At 44.8% G+C, this 27,545-nt stretch overlaps 1 protein-coding gene across 1 annotated transcript in view; it reads left to right on the forward strand.

Moving 5' to 3' along the window:
* Chsy1 (chondroitin sulfate synthase 1) overlaps positions 1-17,194 on the forward strand; it is a 66,184-nt gene extending 48,990 nt beyond the window's left edge. The window contains exon 3 of the mRNA XM_021167524.2: positions 14,187-17,194. Within this exon, the coding sequence (XP_021023183.1) occupies positions 14,187-15,776 (1,590 nt within the window). The 3' untranslated portion in view covers positions 15,777-17,194. The remainder of the gene's footprint in view (positions 1-14,186) is intronic.
* The last annotated feature ends 10,351 nt before the right edge of the window (positions 17,195-27,545 follow it).

Here is a 27,545-nt window from a genome sequence, read left to right on the forward strand (position 1 = left end):
ATCACTTATTTTGTCATTAATTAAATCTTAAAGTAGTAATAGTGGTTATTTCTAAGTAATAATTCTGGTTAGTCTGGTATTTCTGGAGTTAATATTTGCTTTTTGCCTCTCGGAGTTTTTCTGGTTTCTGTTGGTAAACATAATTGACTATTGCTTACCCCCATGGGTGCCCACCCTCATGCGCTGCACACAGACATACAATTTTAAAGAAATCTTTTTAAAAAGTAATTTTTTTTCAGTCCATGAAGTATGGGAGGTCTTTCCATCTCCTAGTGTCTTCTTTAGTTTCTTTAGTATTTTATGTTTTTCATTGGAGAGGTCTAACATCCTAGGTATGCTTTATTCTAAGGTCTATAAATTCTTCCTTTTTTGAAAAAAGTTTTTCCAGCTTGATGGAATATATGTTTTTAAAGATGTATCCTAATGCTTTTCTGAGTTTCTTCAATATCCTTTACTAGGCCTCCTTTTCTACCTCTGATTTGGTTAATACGGATCTTCCCTCTCTGAGTTTGGCTACCAGTGTACTGATCCTGTGTATCTTTTCAAAGACCAACTCTGTTTCCTTGTTGTTGTTGTTTTTAATTGTTTTTTTTTTCATTTCATTAATTTCTGCTGTAACTTTGACTATTTCTTTCCATATGCTTACTTGAGTTTGGCCTGTGTTTCTTTCTGCAGGCCTTATTATATCTACCCCATTTTACATGAGCATAGCATGGTTTGATATCTGACCATCAGTGGGACATGAGGAGATGAGTGTGAGAAGGCTCAAAAAGATGTGACATTCTCCTTCTGTCTTAGTTAGGGTTTACTGCTGGGAACAGACACCACGACCAGGCAGTCTTACAAAGGCAACATTGAATTGGAGCTGGCTTACAGTTTCAGAGGCAGTGCATTATTGTCATGGTGGGAAGCATGGCAGCATGCAGACAGACTTGGTGCTGGAGAAGCCAAGACTTTTATGCTTTTATCTGAAGGAAGATAGGAGGAGGCTCTCTTTCACACTGGGCAGAGCTTGAGGCTAGGGTACCTCCAAGCCCCACCTCCATAGCCACAGACTTCCTCTAACAAGGCTGCACCTCCTCCAACAAGGTCACACCTCCTAGTAGTTGGCCTTCCCATGGGCCAAGCATATTCAAACCACTACACCTTCTTCAGATGTAAGTCATTCTCACAGGGTTCATGAGTAACCTATTTTTAAAATAGTATATGCTTGCTTTGTATCTGCATCTGCTTTTTATTTTACTTATTCATCTCTGTCTGTCTGTCTGTCTATCTTTTTTTGAAGCAAGGTCTCTATAGCTCAAGCTGGCCTGGAATTCAGTGTGTAACCCAAGCTAGCTTCGAGCACATGGCTTAAGTATGCCAACTGTTGTGATTACAGGTGTGAACCACCGCTCTCAGCTCTCCTTTTTATAGTTATACATAATTGATACTGAGTAATGAAATCAAGAAGCCATGGAAATGGAATCGTTCTCTGTGCTGCTGACCTGCCTCTCCCCGTTTCCCGTAAGAGAGATGCTCTGGTCTTCAGCGGATGCATGAGTTACTTCTTTGCCAGTAATCTTCATGCTTTCTCTCTTCTGTGACTTTTTCCCTGCTCTTATAACTCAGTCATTTTAGCGTATCTTTTTATTCTTTCTATTTTTATTTTTGGTTTTCCGAGACAGGGTTTCTCTGTGTAGCCCTGGCTGTCCTGGAACTCACTCTGTAGACCAGGCTGGCCTCGAACTCAGAAATCCGCCTGCCTCTGCCTCCCGAGTGCTGGGATTAAAGGCATGTGCCACCTGTGCACCACCATCGCCTCACCACCCAGTTGCGTATCTTTTTATTTATTTAGCCAGTACTGCCCTCAAGGTTAGTTATTGTTTGTTTAGGGAAGTTCAGGTGGTCAGAAGTAGAATGTCATAACTAAACACTATGATCAGTTTCTGTTTTAATATCATGGTAAGTACTTTTATTAAACATTTTAAAGATTTATTTATGTTTACTTTATGTGTATTAGTACTTGCCTTTGTGTGCAAGTCATACCGCATGTGTGAAGGTCAGAAGACAATGTGTGGGAGTCAGTTCTCTCTTGCATCGTGCGAATTCTGGGATTCAGACTCACAGCAAGCACCTTTACCCACTGAGCCATCTCAGCAGCTCTGAAATGATCTTAAAGGGTTTAAAAATAGTATTGTAAGTGATGTAGCTTTCTACATGTGTATGCTAAGAGTCATACACTTTATAGCTGTAGACTTAGAAACACTGCTTATAAGGCCAATTTCCAGGGCTGGAGAGGTGGCTCTGCCTTTATATTTAGTACTGCCTTCTGCCATTGATACCAGGCATACATGTGGGATGCAAACATATGCAGGTAATCACACACACACACACACACAAAATAAACTTTTTTTTAACCCCCCTTTCACTTATGGGGTCCCATTTTGTTTTTTAGAAGACAATTTAGAAGACAGTTTGTAAGATACAGCTTACAAAATCTGTTCAGAGCCCAGAAATGTATTGCAATAAATTGGTGGCTTTAAGATGCTCTTTTATCCTCCCAGCCCTCATTCTCTCAGAATTCCTCTTCCCACCGCACTCACATATGCACACGAAGTGGAGACTTGTGGTCTCATTGAATGCAGAGATAGAGGCAGGGTTAGAAAGTGGGATGTGCAGGGACTCAAGGTGGCCAGGATGTCAGTGCTCTCTTCCACTGCAGTGAGGGACTGGAGACTGGCTGGGGCATTAGGCTTCACTGTGCTTGGTGCAGCTCTATCTCAGCACACAGTATCAAATGTAAGCAGGGATACATGGCCATAAATGGGTAGCTAGATAGTTGTTTTGACCATGTAATTAATCTGGAAGGTAGAACTCAAACTGGATAATGAAATAGAGTTAAAAACCTAAATGTTTCAGTATTGTTTCTCAGGTGAAGTACCCACTTACAATGTGTGTGTACGAATGAGCAAGATAAACAGAGTCAGCATGCGTCGTCATTCATCGAGGGGAATGGTCTCACTGTAAATGAGCTTTGTGGTTTCTTCCTTTTGCTTAGAAGCACTAGGCACAGTGCGTGGGTTGTTAATACAACATAAGTTACCCATTTGCGTTCTTTCTCATTTGAAGCTTAAGAATAATACTTTTAGTAATGACTTCCCCATGAAAGTCTCCCTTACCACACAGAAGGCAAGTGGCTCCCTGCTTTTAAGTTAGTCCCATTTGGACAAAATTCCTGGTTCAGGCCTAGGTGGGCATCTGACTGCAGATGCACGTGAGGAAGGGCAGGCAGTAGGAATTGTACTTGTCATGATTGTCCTTTCTTCCAGGGATCTTCCGTTGCTGGGGCTCTGGCATGCCCACACACAGAGCAGAAGTGATTGCAGAGTGGGCTTCACAACCCAGAGAATGTGTTTTTTTAGGAAAGGTACCCATCACCCATCATGTACGACTGTTTGCTGCCAGGAATGTTCATCGTCCACATCACATCGGTTGCTTTTCAACCCTTCCTAAATTCTAACCCAAACTTAGAGATCCTTGAAGCTCATAAAGATTTGTTCAAACATTTTAAGTAGCATTCCTCACTGAAATGTTACTGCTGATGCTGTTAAAATCTGTATGTGTCTAGTCTGGAGCCTCACAGTGATTCCAACAAGGAGACTGTCATGGTGCTCTTGTGTGGTTGCTTGGCCTGGGGCTAGCCCTGGCTACTCTTTGCTCCTGGAAGTGCTGTTATGCAGAGATGGGGGTATGAGTGCCCCTTCTTTCACTCCCTTCCCTCTCACTGCCTGGAATCTCTGCTCAGGGTCCAGCTTGCTGGAGAGGCCTTCTCTGACTCACAGGTGGAAACTACACGCATCTCTGCTGCTGTTCATTTCTTTGTAGTTCTAACAAGCTCTAGTCACCATCTGAAATGTTACTAGTTATTATATGAGCTCTTGGAAAGCAGGCCATCACCTCCTGCTCTCTGAGTGGACCCAGGTCTGGAGACCTGGTTAAGTGCGTTCTTCTGACTTCAAGGGTCAGCCCTGACTAAGCCAGGCAGTGACTGTGGGTGTGTTCAAGGTGCTGAACCCAGTATAGATACATCACATCCTTCATGTAAAGCATGGGCAGTAAGTACACGCCTCAAAGGTTGTCATTAGTGCATGGTGGCATGTGCTGGATATAACTCCCAAGAAATGTTACAAAATATCAGTTGTTTGACTTCAGTTATGGTAAGGAAATGGTAATGACCTTTAAAAAACAAGACAAAGCGGGGCCCAGCACTTGGGAAGCAGAGGCAGGCGGATTTCTGAGTTCGAGGCCAGCCTGGTCTACAGAGTGAGATCCAGAACAGCCAGGGTTACACAGAGAAACCCTGTTTCGAAAAAAAAAAAAAAAAAAAAAAAAAAAAAAAAAAAAAGACAAACCTAAATGGTGACAGAGCCTACTGTCATTTCCAACAGGTTGCATAATGTGAAGCCAAAGGAAGGACAGGCTGTGCTGGGTGACTGGGGTGACCTTCTGTCTAGCACACACATTCATTCTCAAGATGACAGGCGTGTGCCCACCACACTTGGCCATTTCACTGTCTTGATTTGCGTTTTCCTCGTGGCACAGGTGTCTTTTCAGCATCCGTATCCCTCATCGTATATTGTCTTGACCACTTTTGAGTTGGTTTTCTTGGCCAGCATTAGGATCTCCGAGGGTTTTGACTTGGACAGTAACTCACCTGGTAAGTCTTCAGATATTTCTCTTTGCAGCCCTGGCTGACCTGGAGTTCACTGTATAGACCAGGCTGGCCCACAGAGATCACCAGGCTCTGATACTGTCTTTTTATGATAGAAGTTTCTGGCTTTAATAAAACCTAGTTTATCGATTCTTTCTCTTTTAAGAGTGGTGGCTTTGAAATTCTATCCAGGTGGTCATTGTTGAGGTACCTAGATTTTCTCGAGTGTGTTTTCCTTTTAGGTCTGTGACCATTTTGAGTCACTTTTTGTGAGGAGTGTCTGCTTTCATTGTTAGTGCCAGTTCCAGCAGCCTTTGTTGGGTTTCTCTCTTCTTCTGTGTGTTGACCTTTTGCCTTTGCTGGTTGCCTGCATTTTTGTTTCTTAGTACACACACACACACACACACTCATATATATTTTAAATTAAAATATAATTATGCCATTTCCTCTTTCCCTTTCCCCTATCCAACCCTTCCCACACATCCTCTCTTACATACCTGTACTGGCTATTTTTGTGTCAACTTGACACAGCTGGAGTTATCAAGGGAGAAAGGAGCTTCAGTTGAGGAAATGCCTCCATGAGATCCAACTATAAGGCATTTTCTCAATTAGTGATCAAGGGGGAAAGGCCCCTTGTGGGTGGGACCATCTCTGGGCTGGTAGTCTTGGGTTCTATAAGAGAGNAGGCTGAGCAAGCCAGNNGANGNAAGCCAGTAAAGAACATCCCTCCATGGCNTCTGNATCNGCTCCTGNTNNCTGACCTGNNTGAGTTCCAGTCCTGACTTCCTTTGGTGATGAACAGCAGTATGGAAGTGTAAGCCGAATAAACCCTTTCCTCCCCAACTGCTTCTTGGTCATGATGTTTGTGCAGGAATAGAAACCCTGACTAAGACAATACCTAAATACATAAATGCAACCTATTTAGTCTATATAAAGTTACTCGTACACATGTGATTTCAGGGTTGACCGTCTGGTATTGGATAACCAATTTGGAGGCTTTTCTCTGGGGAAGACTATTTCTCCCTTTCTACATTGTTTAGTTGTTTGTATTTCTTATATAGGGTTGAAGCCTCCTGTGATTTCCCCTGGCATATCATCATGTCTGTTGGCGCTGTTCTTATTTAGGTCTTATTTATGCAGCCACGATGATGAGATTGCATGGGTGTCTGTGAAATGCAGCCTCACAATAAGTTTCCTGTTCCCGACTCTTAGACTATTTTCATGTCTCCTTTTGATACGACTGAGACATGAGTACAAGACTTAGGTTGTAGGTACGTCAGTTGGGCTGACAGCCCGCCCTCATTTGTGCTCTGCGTTTGGATTGGCTTTGTTTTCCTGTGATGGTTGCCATCTGTTGTAAAGAGGGGTTTCCTTAATGAGGGGTGAGGACTGCACTTATCTGTGGGTATGAGGACAAATATTTAGAATGCAGTTATGGATTATTCTGGTTTAGTAAAATGGTAGCTATAGGTTTTCTTCTAAGATCCATGACGTCACTAGTCCTAGACACTTAGTTAGGTTTCCAGTACCAACCATGATTTCCCACTTGTTGAGTGTCCCTGAAATCTAATTAGAGAACTGTTGGTTATCACCAACATATAATGCCTTGGTGCTCATTATTTTAGTTCATAGGCTCATAACTGGATGTGACTGTTGGTCTCCTCCTTCCCTTGGAAGCTTGCATGGTGCTTTCTGGCACCTCCAGACCCCATATCCAAGGTACGTGGTATCCTGAGCAGTATGGACCTAGCTTCTACTTCTGGGAGGCAACCCGCTGCCTAGGAGCTCAAAAGAGGGCTTTTCATGCTTGTTGTTGAGGTTTTGTTGCATAGTAAATGGCTCTTAGGGCAAGCATCGTCAGCCCAGATGGAAACATTTTATTTCAATTCTGTGTGCATGTGTGTGTGTCCCCACCTGCCCTACCCATGCAGGGTAGAGACACCCCTCAAATGATGGAAGTATTTAGGGATAGTTCTGCTTTTAATGCATGAAGTTGAAAAGGGAGTTTTTGAGGTAAACGCTAAGACTCTTAACAATCCCTACAAGCTCTTTGGACATCCATTCCAGTATGCCAATTAAAGAGACCAGCAGAAGAGAATTAGCATGACCGCTGGTGAAAGGAACAGATGAAGCAGTTCAGGGACCCAGGGTCTATCTTTGGGGTACTGACAGTTCCGTAGATTTAAGTCGAGGAAGAAAGGATTGCTCAGGGGACAGGATGATTCTTAAAAGATGCCTTGCTTCTGCTCCGGGGTGGAGTCTGCTCCACGGTTCTGTTGTTGAGGAAATCCAAAGCAGGTAGAGGAAATGGTGAGGGAATGACCTGTCTTCTAAAGCAGTCTGACAGGCACAAGACAAGGCAGAGATGTCCTTACACACTCTTAGTTCCCCTGTCAATGCTGAGTGAGGAGAATGCCCTGGCAAAATTAGCTTCTAAGTGCTTGTTTATAAGCAGTGCGAGGCAAGCCTCCAGTTTGTGCTATGCTTCTGGACTGCAGGGCTGGGTATAGATAGGCCTGTGATGTGTCCTCTTCCCTACACTTTGCTCTCAGAGGCCTCCCTCAGGGTCTTCAGATGCAAATGCCATGCCTCTAGTTTATCTGTTATTTTTTTATTGGTTGGCTTTGAATTGGGATATAATACTTGATAAACTCTATAAACTAGAAAAACACAAAATATGTAGAATGAATTTTACAATAAAAACAAAAATCCTAGAGAGCCATGACCTTGTAGACTGTAGTATTTGACCTATAGATTTTTGTCTTTCTATCTTTCTCATCCCTCTCTCCCCACTACACTTCCTAATTTGGTAGTTTTCCACAAAAGAACTAGAGTTCTCCCTTCCTTGAGATCTGACCCTCCTGTGTGTTCATGTGTCTGCTCCCACCCCCATCTCCCTACCACACTTCTCCCTGTAACTTGTGTTCCCTTCGGATTTTGTTTTGCTTTGTTTTGGCAACCCTTCTGCTAGAACTGGAGTCATTTAATCATACAGAGATGCTTGCTGTGTTGCTACCTGACTCACATTGACTAGAGTTACTACCCAGTGCTTTGAGGGAGCTGTGAGGATTGGATCCTGGCACTTCCTATGTTAAGGCCCTTCCTAGGTACCCTTTCAGCAAGCCAGGCCCCACCTTATCCTTTATTTATTTATTTATTTTTACTGGATCTTTGAGGTTCTCACTCTACACAGTATCATCCAGAAGAGAGTAAACACTTGATGCCACCTCTGGATAGGACTTTTCATTAGAAGATAATTCTATAATTCTATGTATAATTCATCCCACACTGCATGGCCATGATTGCTTCTTTATAATAATAATGATGGGGTAGAGAAGAAAATGACAAACACACATTTCCTCTGACATGGAATCTGGCATGAAACCAGAGGTAGTATACTTTAGGATGAGAACGAGAGCAGGGCACCGGGGGTGGGGGGTGAATATGAGCAATGTATAACAAACACTACATTATACAAGTCAGACGAACCCAGCGTTGTCTACACCAACCAAAGCAAAAATTAATAAAGGACATGATGTTAGAGAGCTTGGGTGACTGAGATGGGGCTCTGTGCAGTTTTCTGAGGACAGTTATCATAACCTTATCTTGTGATTACTTAAACCGAGGGAGCAGTACTCACAGAACTGTTTGTTCTATAGTCCATGCTGTGTGTGCTGCATTATACAAAGTTCTTAAGTCCTACCAGCAGCTCTTGTTTAACTTCGCCAAGCTCAGTTCTCAGTGACTCTGAAATGGGCCTGGTTTCTCTACTAAATATTCCGATTTCCGAATTGGAATCTAACCAGTGAGGCTCAGAAATATAGTTCACAATTTTTACCATTATAAGCCCAGTTTAATTCTCATGAAGATTTTAGTTTTATGAATGAAGTCCTTAAAATGCAAAGTACATACTCTTGAATTTAATTGAGTGAAAATTGGCAATACCAACACAAAACTAATTAGGGGAAAACTAAGAGGGTTGTGTAGGACAACCATATGTCCCAAGAGCCTGGAACGGCTCAGTATGTGCTGGACAGCTGACCTAGTTATTAACACATGCCTGCTTTCAAAGTTCTGCTTTGCGGTGTGAATTATCTGTGGGGGTGTTGCCATGTAAGAATATTGATTTAAATATCTAAAATGTGGGAGTGACTATTTAAATTAGTACTGTTAAATTAATATTGTTTTGAAACCATTTTTTAGAACAAAAGGTAAGAAAGTTTTGCATAATGGAACTCTAATGCAGACAAGAGAGTGTGCACCCATCTGGAGCAGCGATAGCATACTGATGTACTGTATCTAATGAGGCGCAGTAATGTAAACAGCTCGCAGGAAGAACAGGGGCCGAGTGAGCATGCTGGCATTTGTTGCCAAGGACATGGGATACTTGCTAATGAAAACTCTAGAAGGCATTTGCTAGGGAAGATTAGATGTGGGCAGTTGATGACTGTTCCCAGCTGTGCTGGAAGTTCCTGGGAATAGCATGACCTTGCAATTACTCGGCTTTCGTTTACAACCGAGTGGCACAGGTCCTGAGATATCTTAGAGCAGGGAGATGCCTCTGCTGGAGCCAAGATGGTAGAGGGACTTTGTGAGACAAAGAATAAGGGCTGTTTCAACACTGGAACGCAACCCATAAGTTTTTAAATGTTTTAAACATTTACAAAGGGTTCTGTGATTTTTAAAAGAAGGAATAACCTTGTAATTATTAAATAAAAGATTTTCATTAGCTAATGTTTTGTTTACTAAGTACCTTTTAACTTTCTGTTATAGTATTCTTTTTTTAAATTTTTTCCTTTCTTTTCTTTTCTCTTTCTTTCTTTCTTTCTTTCTTTCTTTCTTTCTTTCTTTCTTTCTTTCTTTCTTTCTTTCTTTCTTTCTTTCTTTCCTGGTTTTGGGTTTTTGGAGACAGGGCTCTTCTGTGCAACCCTGGCTGTCCTGGAACTTGCTCTGTAGACCATGCTGACCTCTAACTCACAGAGATCCACCTGCCTCTGCCTCCAAAGTGCTGGGGTTAAAGGCATGCACTACCACCACCTTGCTTTATAGTGTGTTCCTCTTAACATTCAATTTATAAATGATTGAGGTACTGTGTGATAATAAAATGCTCTTAAACTCTAAATTTGGTGTGTGTACACATATTTACAAGTATATATTTAGATAATGTTTGCCTATATAGCCTAGATTGCCTGGACCTCCTGAGTACTGGGATTACAGGTACGCATCACCATGCCAGGTTTAAAAAAACCTTTTTTGAGTAGGGTCTCATATAGTCCAGGTTAGCCTTAGACTTGCTATGTATACCAAGGATGAACTTTAACTTCTAACCCCCCTGCCTTCACCTTTTGAGTGTCAGTATCATAGGTATTCCTACCGTGTCCAATTTTGTGCTGTACTAGGATTGAATCTAACCCAAGGCTCTGTGCATCTTAGTCAAGCATTCTACATCTTAGCCTCTCAAAATGTTTTTTGTAATGAAAGACATCAGCCTTTCAGAAATCATGGAACTTCCTGAAAGTTAAGATTATTCTAGGAATGTCTTGTGTTTCCTTCAGTGTATCAGCTGGATGGCTTCTTTGTGTAAAAGTCATGTTTGGTTGCAGTCGCAATAAACATACAGAAGAAATCTGTTGGACAGCACGGGGGCCACTAGCCAACCAGAGCGTGGACTTTGTTGTTGTTGTTCACTTTCTCTTCAACCCCACTTATTTGTATCTTGTAATGAATTTAATTGGTTTAAAGATAGATATAACACAAGATTCCTTCCAGTCAAACTTTAAGGCCCCTACAGCAACTTAACTTTAAAATTCTCAGCCTATTTTAATTCTTCCATAGCCAGCTAGTGAATACTGCCCCCCATATTGCTATCATTACTAGGTACTAGATAGATCCTATCTAGACTCTAGAAACTGAGAAAGTATGGCAAAAGATTGCCTCTAAGACACTTTAGAAATGTGTATGTATCCTTGCAAGTCTGTAAGAAGTAATTGGCCAGACAGAAAGAAACAGCCACCCATGGGAGTGTATTGCAAAGAGGGTGTCTGTTGGCACCCTCCTTCTACATGTCGGATATTATCTAGATAAAATAAAATCAGATTATGGTAGGAACTGTAAGTACTACACTAAAGACAGTACAAAAGGACAAAAAAAGGACCAAAAAAAAGTTTTTTGTTTGTGTTTTAAAGTGCTAATGCTCTTAGATTTGAAAATATATCATGGTTAGAGGATTCTAACCTTGTCTGCATGCACTATTTGCCATATTTAATATATCATGTTAGCCTTTATCAACAATTTAACATTGAAATAATTCAACAACTTCTCAATATCTTGCTATGCTTAAAGGTTAAATACTCCATCATGAATCTGTCAGATATATATTAAGCATCTTAAAACATGTCAAGCCCAGGTCAGTTCCTGGTGACAAAGTCAATAAACGTCAGAGCCTTCTAGTACCGAGACTTTGTGCGTGGTAATGCTGGATTGTGCCCTGTGTATTTTGGATCAAGTGTTACTGTCTTCTCTCATGTTAGAGAGGCATAGTCTTCAAAATATTCTAGGAAAAGAAAAGTGCGAGATAAATGTGAGCCTGCATTATCTGAAGATCTTTTCTTTATCCTTTCTTGGTGGATAGTTTAGCTGGGAAGGTAAATGTTTATTGAGGATGGTTTTCTCTTTCCCTGCTTTGGAAAACATTGTGCTATCAGTAGTATCTGCATCCAGTATCATTGTAGCTTAAGTTCTTAAAGTCTGTGTGTGTGTGTGTGTGTGTGTGTGTGTGTGTGTGTGTGTGTGTGTGTGTGAGAGAGAGAGAGGGGGGGGTGAGGATGTGGCGAAAGAGATGGGGCAGCGTGGTGCAGCATTCTTGTGGATGTCAGAAGACAGCTTTGTGGGGTTGATTCTCTCCTCTCCTGCCCTGACATGGGACCCAGAGGTCAGACTCGGGTCATCAGGCTCACCTGGCACAAACCTCACACTGACTACCAACCAGATCCCTCTTGAGATGGTTTTAGTTGTTTTGTCCTTGGCATTCTAACTTGCATTCCTTATGCCAAGTACCTAGGGCCTGACCAAGTGTACAGGTCCTGGAATTCTGAACTCATTTTCATGCTCTCTCTAGAATGATTATTACATTGTTATTTATCCCAGGTTCCTTGGGAGATTCTTCACTATCTTGAACGCTATCCCCCAAGTTTAATTTCAAGGCCTTTTCTCTGCTCTCTCTCTATATATATCAAAAGTCTCAGGATGGACACACACATACACACATCAAGCCTCTTTGAGGGATGAGCAGTGGGGTCTGTGCTAGATGACAGGGACAATGCACTCAGTTACTTTCTTACAGTTTTGATTGTGAGCATAGCCTTCAATGGCTGCACCATCTCTCCAGCCCTCGGTTAATTTTTCAGGAAACTAAACTTATGTGATTTAGAATCAAGAAGTGACTACTGACAAGAAGAAAAATAGCCTGTAGATAATCATTTACCTTCAGAAAGAAGTATTGCAAGTGATGATCTTTAGTGTTGAAATCTATTTCTGTTACCTACCAATCCTGATTTAGTTACAGCTCTTGGTCGATACTCCCTGGTGCATTTTTAACAGAAGTATGCCACCACTCCTGTGTAGAAGACAGAACAGCTTAGAATGTGTCCATGCAGATTCTGGTTTCTCCAACTTCTCTTCTACTTCCTGCCGCTGTGGTTCCTGACTCTGTACAGAGAACCTGGGGATCTTGCTGTCCTACATCCTCCGCTCTTCTGTTCTCCCTGTGTTCCTGCCCCACAGCCCTGTCGTTGTGGCACTCTAGCTAAGGGAGTTGGCTGTTGGCCTCCATCCTCCTTCACTTGATCTCATTGCCTCAGGAAGTAGGGACATCTCTCATGTGCAGCGACTTCTCTTGACCCATTCTCTTCATGTTGTGTGTTCATTACTTTTATGCTTCTTTATTTCCTTTCATGGAGACATTTGAGAAGAGAAGAGGGCAAATTATGCAAGTTCTGACACCCATATTTTAGCTGTAACTCTCCAGTTACCTTCTCAGAATGCCCCATTGGCTGCTGTGTGGGGCAAATTACCCACCAGGCTTGAATTTGAAGTCAGAGGGAGAGGGTCTGAGACCTGGCAGGGAGAGGAACTGTACATCTATACATGCTTCTGACTGGTCTCATCTAATTTAGAAAGCCAAGTCAATGGTTTGGATGTTTTTATTCTTGTAAATATCGTTCAATAATTTTGGTATTTCCTCAATTTGCTGTGTAAGTTTGGAAGTGATGAGCAGACAGAATGGAGTAGTGCATGTATTGGAGCAAACACACATCAGCGGTCTCTGTTCTGAAGCTTGTCAGCTGATACACACCACGGCCGAACACCTCACCATGTGGAGTCAGTGTGGTGTCCAGTGGCTCCTGTGAAGTGGGAGCCATGGCATCTTAAGAGTTTAGAGGCTCAGTTACCTTTGGGGCTTATGGTTATAAAATATGTTTATGAATATGAAATATGAAAGACTTTTAGTACCTGTACAGAAAATTTCTAAATTCCAGTCATCATTTTGAGTTCTGGAATCTTGCTATGGCGCTGCCCTGCAGTTAGAAAGAAATCAGTAAAGGCACTGCTGCCAAGTTGAGGAAGTTGTCTCATCCTTGCAGCTGGATACATCTGAATCTGCTTTTGCCAGTTACTTCTCTGGCCCAGCCATGTGTCGTGGAGGAGTGGGATCGGGCAGTGTGCCTTATGTCTCTGACTTTCTCTCCGAAGTCTTTGTTTATAGTAGGGAGCCTGAGAGGCACGGTAGTGCCCACTGTGCGCTATGATCCAGTTGGCTGAGCAGCAACAAGCAAAAACCCACCACTTATGGTGGCCCATAGTACACTGGTTCCCCTGATCACATGAGAGAGTTGCAGTTGGTCTTTGTTCTCTTAAATTAGATAGACTCTTTTTAAATGCTTTCTTAATTTCTTTTTAACTTCCATTTTCTTTATGGTTTTGTTTTATTTATTTATTTTTGTTTTTGAGACAGGATCTGATTACATATCTGACTCTTCTGGAACTCACTATGTAGACCAGGCTAGCCTTGAACTCACAGAGATCCATCTGTCCCTGCCTTCCGGGTGCTGAGATTAAAGGTGTACGATACCACACCTGGCCATCTATTTCTTTTTTAAAAAGAAGCTGGTGGTGGTGGTGGTCAGAACAACAACAACAAAACACCTCATCTGCAGAGCTTTGCTCACAGACCCAGAGCTGCAGCTCTCATAATTTTGGGCAGGGTCCTTAGCCCTCGGGGCCATTCACTGGCTAATGTCCCATTGAAATGTTACATTAGGCTATTCCTATCCGTTAACGTCTGATCTTACGCGGTTGCTACTGACTGGGTGAGTCTAGGCCTTCTGGGTGCTGTCCCCTTGTGTTTAGAGTTAGTGGCCGTCTGAGGAGATGTAAGGACGGAGTGACACTTACTTATGCAGTTCTAAACCAGAGTCTTCTCTTTCCTTAACAGATGCAGCAGCTTTTTTACGAGAATTATGAACAGAACAAGAAAGGGTACATTAGAGATCTCCATAGCAGTAAAATCCACCGAGCGATCACCTTACACCCCAACAAAAACCCACCCTACCAGTACAGGCTACACAGTTACATGCTCAGCCGCAAGATCGCCGAGCTGCGCCATCGCACGATCCAGCTCCACCGGGAGATCGTCCTGATGAGCAAGTACAGCAGCACGGAGATCCAAAAGGAAGACCTCCAGCTGGGCATCCCCCCCTCCTTCATGCGCTTCCAGGCCCGCCAGCGAGAGGAGATCCTGGAGTGGGAGTTCCTCACTGGGAAATACTTATACTCAGCCACAGATGGCCAGCCTCCCCGAAGAGGGATGGACTCAGCACAGAGGGAGGCCTTGGATGACATTGTCATGCAAGTGATGGAGATGATCAATGCCAATGCCAAGACTCGCGGGCGCATCATTGACTTCAAGGAGATCCAGTATGGCTATAGGCGTGTGAACCCCATGTATGGGGCAGAGTACATTCTGGACCTGCTGCTCCTGTATAAGAAGCACAAAGGGAAGAAGATGACGGTCCCTGTGAGGCGGCACGCGTACCTGCAGCAGACCTTCAGCAAGATCCAGTTTGTGGAGCACGAGGAGCTGGATGCACAAGAGCTGGCAGACAAAATCAACCAGGACTCTGGGTCCCTGTCATTCCTGTCCAATTCCTTGAAGAAGCTCGTTCCCTTCCAGCTTCCTGGATCCAAGACAGAGCACAAAGAACCCAAAGAAAAGAAGATCAACATTCTGATCCCGTTGTCTGGGCGCTTCGACATGTTTGTGAGGTTCATGGGGAACTTTGAGAAGACGTGTCTCATTCCAAATCTGAACGTGAAGCTGGTCATTCTGCTTTTCAACTCTGACTCTAACCCCGACAAGGCCAGACAGGTCGAACTGATGCGAGATTACCGAGTCAAGTACCCTAAGGCTGACATGCAGGTCCTGCCTGTGTCTGGAGGGTTTTCAAGAGCACTGGCCCTAGAAGTAGGCTCTTCCCAGTTTAACAATGAGTCTTTGCTCTTCTTCTGTGATGTGGACCTGGTGTTTACAGTGGAATTTTTACAGAGGTGCCGAGCCAACACAGTGCTAGGGCAGCAGATCTATTTCCCAATCATCTTTAGCCAGTACGATCCAAAGATTGTTTATAGTGGGAAGGTTCCCAGTGACAACCATTTTGCCTTTACTCAGAAAACAGGTTTCTGGAGAAACTATGGGTTTGGCATCACTTGTATTTACAAGGGAGATCTTGTCAGAGTGGGTGGCTTCGATGTCTCCATCCAAGGCTGGGGGCTGGAGGATGTGGACCTCTTTAACAAGGTTGTCCAGGCAGGGTTGAAGACATTCAGGAGCCAGGAGGTTGGAGTCGTTCACATCCACCACCCTGTCTTCTGTGACCCTAATCTGGACCCCAAACAGTATAAAATGTGCTTGGGGTCGAAAGCATCCACGTTTGGGTCCACGCAGCAGCTGGCCGAAATGTGGCTAGAAAAGAATGACCCCAGTTACAGCAAAGGTGGCAGCCACGGCTCTGCCAGGACAGCCTGACTCTGGCCCCACTGCGGAGGACGTTTTTTAATTGCCTAATTTATTTTTAAAAAGTTTTTGTATAATCAGTTTTTGAAGTCCATACAAGGATATATTTTCCAAGTGGTTTTCTTACACAGGACTCCTTAAAGATTGAGCTTTTTGAACAAAAATGTGATCAATGTTTGCCTTCGAACACACCTTGCTGAACGCTATGTAGCCCCAGCTTAATCCTGACTTGAAGCATACCCGATGAACAAAACTTTGTTATAAGAATTTTTTTGTTTTTGTTTTTTACATTTCTTTTCCAGACAATTCCCCTGTCTCTATAGTCCTAAGGCAGAAAACTGGAACATTCCTAGGAAGTCTTGTCACCATGATCAGAGCACTGTAACCCTGGTCGATGCTGAGACTGTTAACCTGTCTCTGGGAAATGTTCTGCTGTGACTGTTAACCTGTCACCTTTGCACAAACTCCACCTTTTTCCTTTTATTTTTTTTTAAAAAAAACTGTTTGGTTTTTTTTTAAGCCATCTTGAGTTCCAGTCATAAAGTAGGCAACATGATAGTAGTTGCATTGTCACTCTCTCCAGGACAGCTTTCCAAATTTGATTATTCCCCCACGTGCTCCACCCACTGAGGGTCACATAGGCTTTCCCAGCGGGAGGTGGAGGGAAGCACAGAGGTGCTCACCCCACTAACTCCCGTGGCCTCAATGGACCTGGCACTGAAGTCCAAGAAGGACTTGGCATTTTCTCTGCCCCAACCCTTCTTTTTAGAGGGTGCAGTATTATTAAGGGGGACAGAGTGGCTGTTAGCAGTGTAATGAGTGCGAGCTAAACAGACAAACCTCTAATGGAAGTGTGAGGGAAGCTGGGGCTCTGCTCTCTGTCCTGTGCTGTGGATGGAGATGACTGCTTCATTTTTTAATTACTGGGTTTTCTATCTCGTTATATGAAATACCTTTAATTTATTTAATACCCATTGTTTAGATCTCTGCCATTTTGAGTACTTGTCAGTTACTAGTATTTATGTGCACGGTGAGTGTGGTTAGAATATTTTATTTGCAGTAAACTGATCTCCAAAGATTTCCTTTTGAAAACACTTTTTCCTCATCCTTAATTTTTACATTCCCGTCTTACTAAAGATTAAGTGTTCTTTGATAATTTTGGTGCTCATGTGTTTTGGGGACAAAGGTGAAATGAGTCTGTTGTTACACAAAGTGTTTGTTTTCAACTCACAGATCCAATGTGCCTTAATAATTTGTTTCCATTTAGAGTTCAGACAGTTGATAGAGTTGCCATTTTTAATATACATCATTGGAGATCTGCTTATTTGTAAATAGCCTATTGCACACTCGAACAAATAAACCAGTGGACAGTATTTTTCTATTGTACTCTGCAGACCCATTTTGTCTCATTATTTGTGTTGGTTGAAGACTTACATTTGGAGAGTAAAACACTGAAGCACAGACTTCCTTCCAGCCTTTGCAGCTCTGAGTCAGTGCTTCTGTGGCTGCAGGGGGAGTGGCGAGGAGCGAACTCCTCAAGGAGGAGCTGCTGACTCCTGTGTGAAGACCAGAGGGACTCAGACCAGGCCAGGCCTCTGCCTGGCCCTTGGCTACCAATCACTTTCATCTGCCAGGAGATCACCTGTTAAGCATGATCCCATGTAAAAACCATCAACACCGATAGCTTGGGGTTCTAGGCTCCATCTAGCCAGAGAAAAACTTGCACAGCAGTTACTGTAGATTCAGAAGTCAAGTGCTATTCGCCAGGTTCCGTAGATGACAGTTACACCCTGAGAGAGGCATCCACAGTGTGACGACACTTAGGTCCAGAACAATGGCATCATGCTCATAGAACTGCTGTAATCTGCCTAGCTGCCATCCAGTCCCTGCAGGTTGTTGGGTTTGCTTGTCTTTTTTTCACGGAGGAAGCTTAAGCCATCTGTCTTTACCCACAGATGATGCTGTGCATTGCTGTGCACCAGTGTTCTGACACCACACTGTGTGCTTCGGGGCAGGAGACACACAGAGCAGAGGGACACCAGGCTAAACCTGCTCCTTCCTCCTCTACCCCCACTGACCGTCTACCATGTGTCTTGGTGACGTTGGTCTCCCCTGCTCCCCAGCTATCTCCAGGAATGCCATTGGTCCCTTTCCCAGTTCCGTGCCTCTGCTAAAACCTGTGATATCTGTTGCCTCCCCAAGTTCAAGTCTTGTCCCATCACTCCATGGTGTCTCCAGTGTCCTTCCAGGGGCTATTCTCAGTAATTCTTCTTGTCTCAGGCCCTCAGTGTGCACACTGCCTGGTGACCTACTCAGGACACCTCCTATAGACACACAGTAGCCTTTGCCACACTGAAACACCCCAGTATCTACACAGACGTCGCCTTAGATCCTCCCACCCTGAGTGGATGTGACTGGTTGAACTTAATCCTTCTCTCAGGCCACTTCCCCTTCATCAGAGCTCCTGGAAGTTGCATCTGGGCTTCTTGGTGTTCCTGGTTCCCTGGTGTGTTGGGAACAGTGCTGACTAGGCTTCCCAATGGGATTCCCACAAAATCCCGTAGTCATTGCATGTGTTGAAGTCTGCCACCCTCACCGTGGACCAATACTGCCCTTGAGCCCCAGAAAAGCTTTCAGTTTATGCCACTGTTTCTCACTTGCCAATACTTTGTTCTGCCTGGGTTGCTTTGAGACAAGATCTCACTATATGACTGACTTGAAACTCACTCTGTAGACCAGGCTGGCCTCAAATCAGAGATCACCTGCATCTGCCTCCTGAGAGCTGGGATTAAAGGCATGTGCCCTCAAGCCCAGCTGTGTTATCTTATTTTTAATAAAATGTATTAAGGAATTAGAATGGCCCATATATTCTAGGCACATTTTAACATTTTTTGGTAATGTTTTTTTAGATTAAGAATGTGTAGTTAAGGCCCAGGGCATAGGTTATTGTGCAGAAGGGCATGCAGATAGAAGCTTCTCTTTCCATCCATCCTCCCAGCCCAAGACGTCCCATAGTGGACCACCAGATTTGTGTGCATCTTAATGAAGGAAGTGGGTGCATTTGTGTATGCAATGAAACAAAGAGTGTATCCTATAACAGACCCTGGCAGGAATGTCTTTGGGTTCTTGGGATGTTTCAGGGCAGAGCAGAGTTTCATGGCCCTCTGCTACCTGGAGGCATTTGGGCTGAAAGGGCTGGCAAGTGTGAGTGCAGTGGTTGGAGGAGTCAGTCCCAAGAGTGGTGGACTAGGATGGTCACAGAAAGCCATGGCAGGTGTTGGTAACTGGTACATCTCATTCGGAAGGAAGAAGCATTTTGCTGGACCTCATAGCCTGGGCCAGGGTAAGGCTGGCACTGGGCCTTGAGCCACAATACCCTGAGATCGTCGTGTTTCAAAAAGAAGGCGAGGGGCATGCAGGACCATGAAACACCCATTCTCTGGGCTGTAGACACAGGCAGAGGCTGGGATAGAAGGTGGAGCTGTACCCCTCACTTAAGTCTGAAAGCAGGAAGGGGAAGTCGAAAGTGTTCATGAGCCGACCAATCAAGTTCCAACTCTGAGCAAGTCTGTCCATACCTCCTTCCTGCCCAGGCTTGTCCACATCCTGTTTTACCCTCAAGCCCAGGTCCCAGCCCAGCCCAGGAGTAGGTATGAGGTGTCTTTTTCCCCAGATTGCAGGCTCAGGGACTTTGCTAACATACCCTTTGCATGCTGTCTGTCCTGGTCGAGCTCTGCCTCCTTCCCTGGAAGGACCACTCAAGGGTCTGACGTTCTCTGCAGGCAGCTTTCAAATTATCCAGTGTGCTCATAGTCAGGGGACACTTCTCATCTGGGAAGGGAATGTTTACATTAAAAGAACCTGCAAAAGCCGGGCGTGGTGGCGCACGCCTTTAATCCCAGCACTCGGGAGGCAGAGGCAGGCGGATTTCTGAGTTCGAGGACAGCCTGGTCTACAAAGTGAGTGCCAGGACAGCCAGGGCTACACAGAGAAACCCTGTCTCGAAAAAACAAAAAAAAAAAACAAATAAACAAAAAAAAAAGAACCTGCAAGCTTTCAGGTGTGTTACTGTAGCACCAGTGTCCTTGTCTTTCAGGACGCTTGAAAGTGAGACTCTTAGCTGCTGAGTTCCGCTCAAGTCCCCAGGGCCTTAGGGATCCCAGGTGCCAGCCCTCCCCACCCTGAACAGCTCTAGGGATTAGGCTTCCTTACCTGTGGTTCAAAGACCTGCAATCTAGGTGACAAAGAAGCTTATGTGCCACGCGACCAGAGCCAGCTTGGTCTGTGTCGCCTAAGGTGACTGCACAGGGCTGCCTTCCACCTAGGTGAGTCCCATGGTATTTCAGAAGCCCTTGAAAGAAGTCATCTGTTGTACTTGGAAATGTCCATCGTGCATTTGCTCAGTCTGACTCTAAAATGCAATGAAGATGTAAAAGTCTGAATCTAGTGGCGCAAACCACAGCAACCTGTACTTTAGTATTTCCAGTAGGGAGATGCAGCATTTGTTTTCCCAGGCTGGAGAGTTTGCTTGCTTGCTTGGTTGTTGAATCGTTTTGAAGGGATGCAAGGAATGGGTCTAAATCTTCAGAAACCACAGGTCCAACCAGAGCAGAACCCAGCTTGTTATTAGTGGAGTTAAACCATTGGAGATTCTGTTGCCGAGTGTCTTAGTTCACTGTTAACTAAGCTGCAAGTTACAGGCTTTCTGTTTTACTAATCTAAACCAAAATCAAATGTTTCCCTTTAAAGAACATTCTAGCCATAATCCCTTAAGATCGTAAGAGTAGTCATGCTAGAGTGCCTTAAATGAGAAGATTCAACAATCGACCAAGTCATCTGATGGGGCAGATAAGAAGCCCTGGAGTCTCGAAGGCCTTGTCTGTGATGAGCTGTTCTCTAAGTGAGACAGTCCAAGATAGCTGAGCTCATGAGGCTCCTGGCGGCTCCTTCTGTGACTCCTCACAGCCCCTTGCCCTTTTGAAGCCTCAGTTGCTCTAAGTACCTTCTCCTTTGGGCAAAGAAAATCCTTCTGGTTGGACTTCAACCTCATTGATTGACCTTTAACCTCACTCATTCTGGATGAAATGTGGCTCTTCAGACAAAGCTAGATCCTAGTCCCATAACTTAAAGGGGGTCCTTGTCTCCGTGCCCCCAAAGCATCCTCCACACCCCATGCTGAAGCTAGAAATAAGTACCTTTCAGAAAGTACGCGTTGAAAGAGTCTCAGCATTGTAAAGGAAGTATTTCAAGCCTCCGTTGGATTAAAAATAAGGAAAAATTTTGTCTACTAAACATGTATAGGCTTTTTGCCCTTTTTATTGCAGTGGTACACAGTAGTAGGTATTGCGAGTTAGAGGTGATTTAAAGCTACAGGAAGAATATCTGTAAGTTCTGTGTAGATCCAACACCATTTTCTGTAAAGATTGGGTATCACAGATTTTGGCAGGGGCCCTCCAACCAATCCTTGGGTAACTGGGGTTTGGCTATCTGTGACAACGTGCAGGCAACTGGGAGTTCATTTGGTCAACAGTGACACTTTGTACCCGCTAGTATTTCTAATAAGGCTGACAGCATAGCTCAATGGTTAGGAGTGCATTGCTTGTAAAGAACCTAAGTTGTGTTCCCTGCATCCACATAGGGTGACTCCAGTCCCAAGACCTCTAGCCCTCCTTTCTGGGCCTGCGGGCACCCGCACTTCCGTGAATATGTTTTCTCACAGACAGCACATCTAAAAATAAATCTTTAAAAAAAATGTTTTTTTCAAATTAAAACCAAATAAGGTACTGGGATATTGCTCAGTGGTTGCACACTTACCTACCATGTGTAAGACCCTGGCTTTGAGCCCCAGCACCACGCAAGCACAAAACAGGCATAAAGAAAACCTGGACAACCAAATCGTATCTGAGAATTACTGTGGGAAGACAGTGCTCAGCATGTTGTTGGCTACACCATCCTAGGAAAAGAGCTACTCCAAAACTCAACCCCATGGCCACAAAACTTGAGTCATGGCAAAACGAAGAGAGGTCAGACATAATGGTGAGTCAGGCAAGTTTCAGACACATGGCCTTTTAGGGCATGTGGTCCACTCGGAGCCTTGCCCTGGAGACAGATGAGAAATGGAAGCCGCCAGCTAACCATAGGGGTTCCTGACATGCTGCCATGGCAGTGGTGCGGGATAAAGTGGGGCAGTGCCACCAGGCGTCCCTCTAGAAACCAGGTATGGTTTTTCTGGTGGGAAAATGCATATTTGCAAATACATGGGGACGAACTTGATTGGCAACCATGGAGCTACTTAACCTGTGCCCTAGGCTAGTTTTGAAGACCATTTTATAAAATGACATTTAATAGGTGCTAGTTAAGATTTTTTACTGTTGATTGGGGATGGTGGCATACGTCTTTAATCCCAACACTCTGAAGGCAGAGGCGGGTGGATCTCTCTAAGTTTGAGGCCAGCCTGGTCTACAGAGCAAGTTATAGGATAGCCAGGACTACACAGAAAAACCCTGTCTCAAAAAAAAACCTAACAAAAACAAAACAAAACAAAAACAAAAAACAAGAAAATGGATGTTGGCTTTGATGTTCCCGGAAGACCCAGTACATCACTAAGTTGGAAGATAGGGTTTAGCCATGGGTTCGTTCCAGCAATGAAGACTCCACAAATGGGAGTTTTATCAGAAGAGTGGGCAAAGGAAGACGGCTGGGCAGGGACAGCACTTGTCCCACCCCCAGCATCAGTGCACTGAGGATTTCGTTAGGGACCTTGGGCTGCAGGGAACTGACCATAGTCATATCTGCCCTAGTGACTTTCCAAGGTCCAGAGGTGGATGTGGCAACCATCACTGGGAAATGAGTTTACATTATGACTCGTGGGTCTTTAAAATTAGATTCAGAGGTAGGCCTTTCCCCCTGAGAGGCTGTGCCCTCAAGCTCCTGAGTGCCAGCCGTTTCTCTGTGATGGCTTGTCAGGGCAGTGACTGTCTGGACCACATCCTTGGGCGGATGTGACTGGTAGATTTCATCAGTGTGGACGGATTGGAAAGCCCTGTCCAGCCCCAGCTGGTTTCCTGTGGGTCTGCCAGAAGTCGCTGGGCAGCCTTAGGTGCTGTGCGTGCCCAGAAGTTTCCTCTCAGCTGCCAGGGCCAGCGCTGAAGCAAGGAATATGTTTGGCTCCCACTTGCTTCTGTTAGCTCAGAGGCTGTAGGCATACGCAGACCATCTCTCTATCCTCCCTTCATGTGAGGGCTGCTCACGGTGGCGCTTCCCTTTGAACCACAGCTACTTGCTCCCTGACTGCTCCACTGCTCAATTCCACCCAGGGCCCTCTCCCTACCTCCCGGGAGGAGTGCCCCATAGCAAGCATCCTTCCTGGCTGCCTCTCAGTTTCAAATGAGGAGGAAAATATTCATGAGCCCCAAGACTCAGAATCACATAGAATTCCAAAGAATAGGTATAAAACTGCCACAGATTGTCCAAAAAAAAAGTCATCTGAGAGAATTCGAGGTTGCCAACGTGCAACAGGACTGCTGTGCAGGCTGAATTCTGATTGTGGCATCAGAAACACAATCTCTACTTGGGACAAACAATGGCTGTGCTTTGGCTCTGAATGAACAGGTATCCGTTACCTCAAATCTAGGAAGAGTGCCAGTCTGTGGCTCTTGGGTGAGCCAGAGAACCAGATGCAAGCATGCTACCCTGCTCCCTGCATCTCAGCCAGCATCACTGAAGGCTGTTGCTTTACTGTGACTCTAAAATTGGAGGGACTCTGGCTCAGCTGTTCATCCTGAAATATCAGGTGGCCCAAGGCTCAAAACCAGAGGAAGGATAACGGGTCTTCATACTGTGGGATGTATCTGAGTAGCTCACTTTACAGATAACCTGTGGTTACATAGGCTCATGAGAATGTGCAGGGAAGGGTGTCTACACAAAGGACTGTCACGCCATTCACCTTACACTGCTTAAGAGCCACAGGCTTGGAACCAAACAGAACTGAGTTTGGGTCAGCAGTGGTCTGGGGCCAGCTCAGACTGGAGAAGAAGCCTCATTTCCAGCCCTGCCTGTGATATCACAATGGGACTCAGTAATCATTTACACTTCAGGAAATGGCCAGTGTTTCAAAGCAGGCTTAATTTTTTGTTTTTCTAAGTTGGGTTTGCCACACAGCACTGGTTTGAGTCATCTCCATAGACCTCAGGCCCAATCTGCAGCTATGTGATCTTGGGCAGATTTCCTGTGTCAGAGTTTGGTTTCCTGCTCTGTAAAGAGGGCATGGTTACCCATCTCCTCCCCAAGACTGACTTGGGGTATTTTGTGGTTTTATCTCAGCTATAATGCCATGTACTATCACCACCTGTCATGTCCCCTGAAACTACTGCTTGATCTGACCGTCCTGCACTTTACCCAGTGGCCCTCAGCTGCCTTTCTGACTTCACCTGTCCACATAACCCCTGCCTCAGCTCTGCACCCAAGCAGAAACCAGGAGAACCTGAGCTCTAGTCACATGGCATCTAGAGTGCCCCCTCCCCGTTCTGGGCACACCTGCAGACCAGTACCAGCCTTGGACCAAGGTTTCTTCCCGCTTGTCATAGCAGGTTCTAGGTTTTAGCTTCAAATGCCAAATCTTCACTTTCCTGTGACGCAGCTAGCATAGCGGACTGAGCAGGAACAGGATCCAGCCATCTTGGAGCCCCATGAGGGATGTGATAAGTCACTGTGCAAAGCCGAGTTAGTCAGCCTTTGTGTTGGCTGGGGTATGTGTCAAAGGGAAATCAGAGCTAAAATGAGATACTCCTATAAAGGCAGCTGTGGCTTTCAGCTTTTCCAAGAAAAGAACCAAACGGCTCTCAGTGAAAGACAAGAGCCACAGAATACCTCTCAGCTGGAATCCTGAAGTGAGTGTTCTGGGTCAGTGACTCAGTGCCTAGCACTCAAAGGCTGTTACCTCATTCATGGCTCTCTCTGTGCCTGTGAGGTCTGTGTTCCTGGCCTTGGCTTCTGATGAGAAACTGAAGCCCAGAGAGTGTGAGTAACGTGCCTAGGGTCACAGAGCTGGTAACTGGTAGATCTGTCCAAACAGATGAGCCTCATTCTGGTAGCTGGCGTGTGGTGGCGATGGAGGTGGGGATGGGAATGCGTTATGTGTTTTGCTTGTCAGGGATATAAGATCCTCAGCTTAGAGTACTTACCTACCACCAGGAAATGGTGGTCACTGAACAGAGTCAACTGTTCAAGAGCTAAAGACTCATACATAAGAGATCTTTAAAACTTTTCTCCACCTTAAAAAAAAAAAAAAAAAGTTAAACTCTTTGATTGTGAATCCGCCAGCCTGGGCTACATAGTAAAATTCTGTCTCAAAAAAAAAAAAAATAGTATTTTGTAAAGGTTTCATGTCTTAGTGTATTTTCCACTGCCACAACAAAACACGTGCGATCAAATACTTTATGAAAGGTAGAATTTTATTGGCTCACAGTGCTAGGGACTGGGATGTCTTGGTCTCTGGTGAGGGTCATTGGTGTGGTGGAGGGCAGCTAGCTCATGGCAAGACTGATCAAGCACTCTGGATTTGGTCTCTTGTTGTTGTTGTTGTTGTTGGACATCAGCTCCTGCCAGCATGGGACCCACCTTCACAACCTTGCATAATCTCACCTTCAGACACATCAGTGTGTGGATTAGAGGATGAGGTTTCTAACACAGGCAACTTGGGGGTGGGGGGAGCACATTCAAAAGGAGCATTCAATTAATGTGAGTGTTATTCAGTACAAAATGGAAGGAGAAAAAAAAGTTTCAAAATAGGCTTGGAAGATTTTAGCTCCAGGAATGATAGGATAGTTTGTATCAAATGAACCCTCTTACAGACAATAACTGTCCACCCCAGAAAAGGCAACAAATTAAAAAAAAAAAAAGTAAATGAAGAAATGACTCAGTTTTTAGGAGGCCTGCCTGTTCTTTCAGAGGACCTAGGTTTGACTTCCAGCGCCCACAGGGTGATTTACAACCATCTGTAACTCCAGTTCCAGGGCATCTGACACCCTCTTCTGGCCTCTGGTGGCAACACATGCACACGATGCACAGACAGGCATGCAGGCAAACCATCCATACACATGAAAACTTAACTAATTAGAATCAACAACTAAGATGCCGGTGAGGCTCTGAGATCATGCCCAGATGGGGCCGTCCTACTCTAAAAGAAGGGCTCTTCACTGGGTAAGATACACATTGAACAGAGTAGACCACTTAGAAGCGGGGAGGGGGGGGTGGTTAGGACTGGAATCCCACTGTTCTTGGCTTGAGGTGCTGTAGGAAAGAGTTTGGAGCTGCCAGAGCATCTGGTGGTGGGGAGGGAGGTCTCAGGACGAAGTGGGGCCAGAGGCTGGAATGACTGAGCCTACAAGGCTACTCCTCTCCAACCCTCAATTGACTTCTAAGTTTGTTTGCATGGGGCAGACTCCAAGGAACCAGGAGAAGCAATAGCTGGACATCCTGCAAAAGCAAATCAGATTAGCTCCTGCTGCAGGGGAATCAGAATCTCATTAAATTAGAGAGCCAGGCTGATGGCTCAGTGGGTGAAGTCCTACCATGTGAACCTGATGGCCTGGGTTCAGATCTCCATCAGCCTCGCACTGGATGCAAAACAAGACACCCGGGCTCACTGTTGCTGTTCTGAATTGACCCAAGGCCTGATCTGCAGAATGGACTGTCAGGAGATGGCTGCTGGACTCAGCCCAGGACCCCACAGATCACTGTCACATTCTCCCTAGTCCTTGCAGGGCCCTCTCTCTATGGCAGTGGTTTTCAACCTTCCTAATACTGCAACCCTTTAATACAGTTCTTCGTGTTGTGGTGACCCCCAGACCATAAAGTTATTCCGTTGCTACTTCATAACTGTAATTCTGCTACTGTTATGTATCAAAATGTAAGTATCTGTATTTTCCAATGGCCTTAGGCGACCATTGCAAAAGGGTTGCAACCGAGGGCGTTGCTACCCCAAATTGAGAACTGCTGATTCATGGGGCTCTCTGGCTTCTGCTCACTGGTACTGTTTTCCTGACTCGGGAAATGTGTGTCACCTTCAATGTCTCTTCTGTTTCACTGTCCTCAGCATAGCTAGGCACAGGGACAAATGTGGGATCTGGCTTGTACCTCAAGGTGCCAGTCTTAGGATAGGGTTGCAGCTGTTCCTGGGTTTCCAAGAACCTAGAGTCAAGACAGATGGCCCCGATGGAGACCACCCATCTCCACGCTGTGCTCTCACTTCATCACGTGGGCTTGAGCTAATAACCCAGACTCACGTTTGTTCCAGTTGTGTGGTGTGGGAGGTGGAACTCAGGACTCAGGACTCGAGGGCTAGCAAGTGCTTTACCCAATGCTTTTGAAGTTTAAAGGCAAGCACTTAACCACAGCTGTTCCTCAACTTACAATAAAGCTCTGTGCTGGTAAACCACCCACAGACAGAAAAGACTCACAGTAAAACATGCATTCCCTAGAGCTGGGAGTGTAACCCAGTGGCAGAGCTCTTGTCTAAAGCATGACGCTGTGTATCAGATGCCCAGTGTTCAAGTTCACAAATACACACACACACACACACACCATGCCTTTGCTACATCCAACTCCTGAGAATCCTAGCTTCCCTTGGTAACTGCAGGTTACCAAAAGTTGTCCTCTGACCCCTGAGTGTGAACTATGGCTTGTGCTCTTATACACACATGTGCACACGTTCACACTGAATGAATAAAAATAGGGTGGGTAAAAAAACACAATCCTGGCATACTGTCCTGTAGTGCCAAC

This window comes from Mus caroli, chromosome 7 (genome assembly GCF_900094665.2).
Source record: "Mus caroli chromosome 7, CAROLI_EIJ_v1.1, whole genome shotgun sequence".
Taxonomy (NCBI): Eukaryota; Metazoa; Chordata; class Mammalia; order Rodentia; family Muridae; genus Mus; species Mus caroli.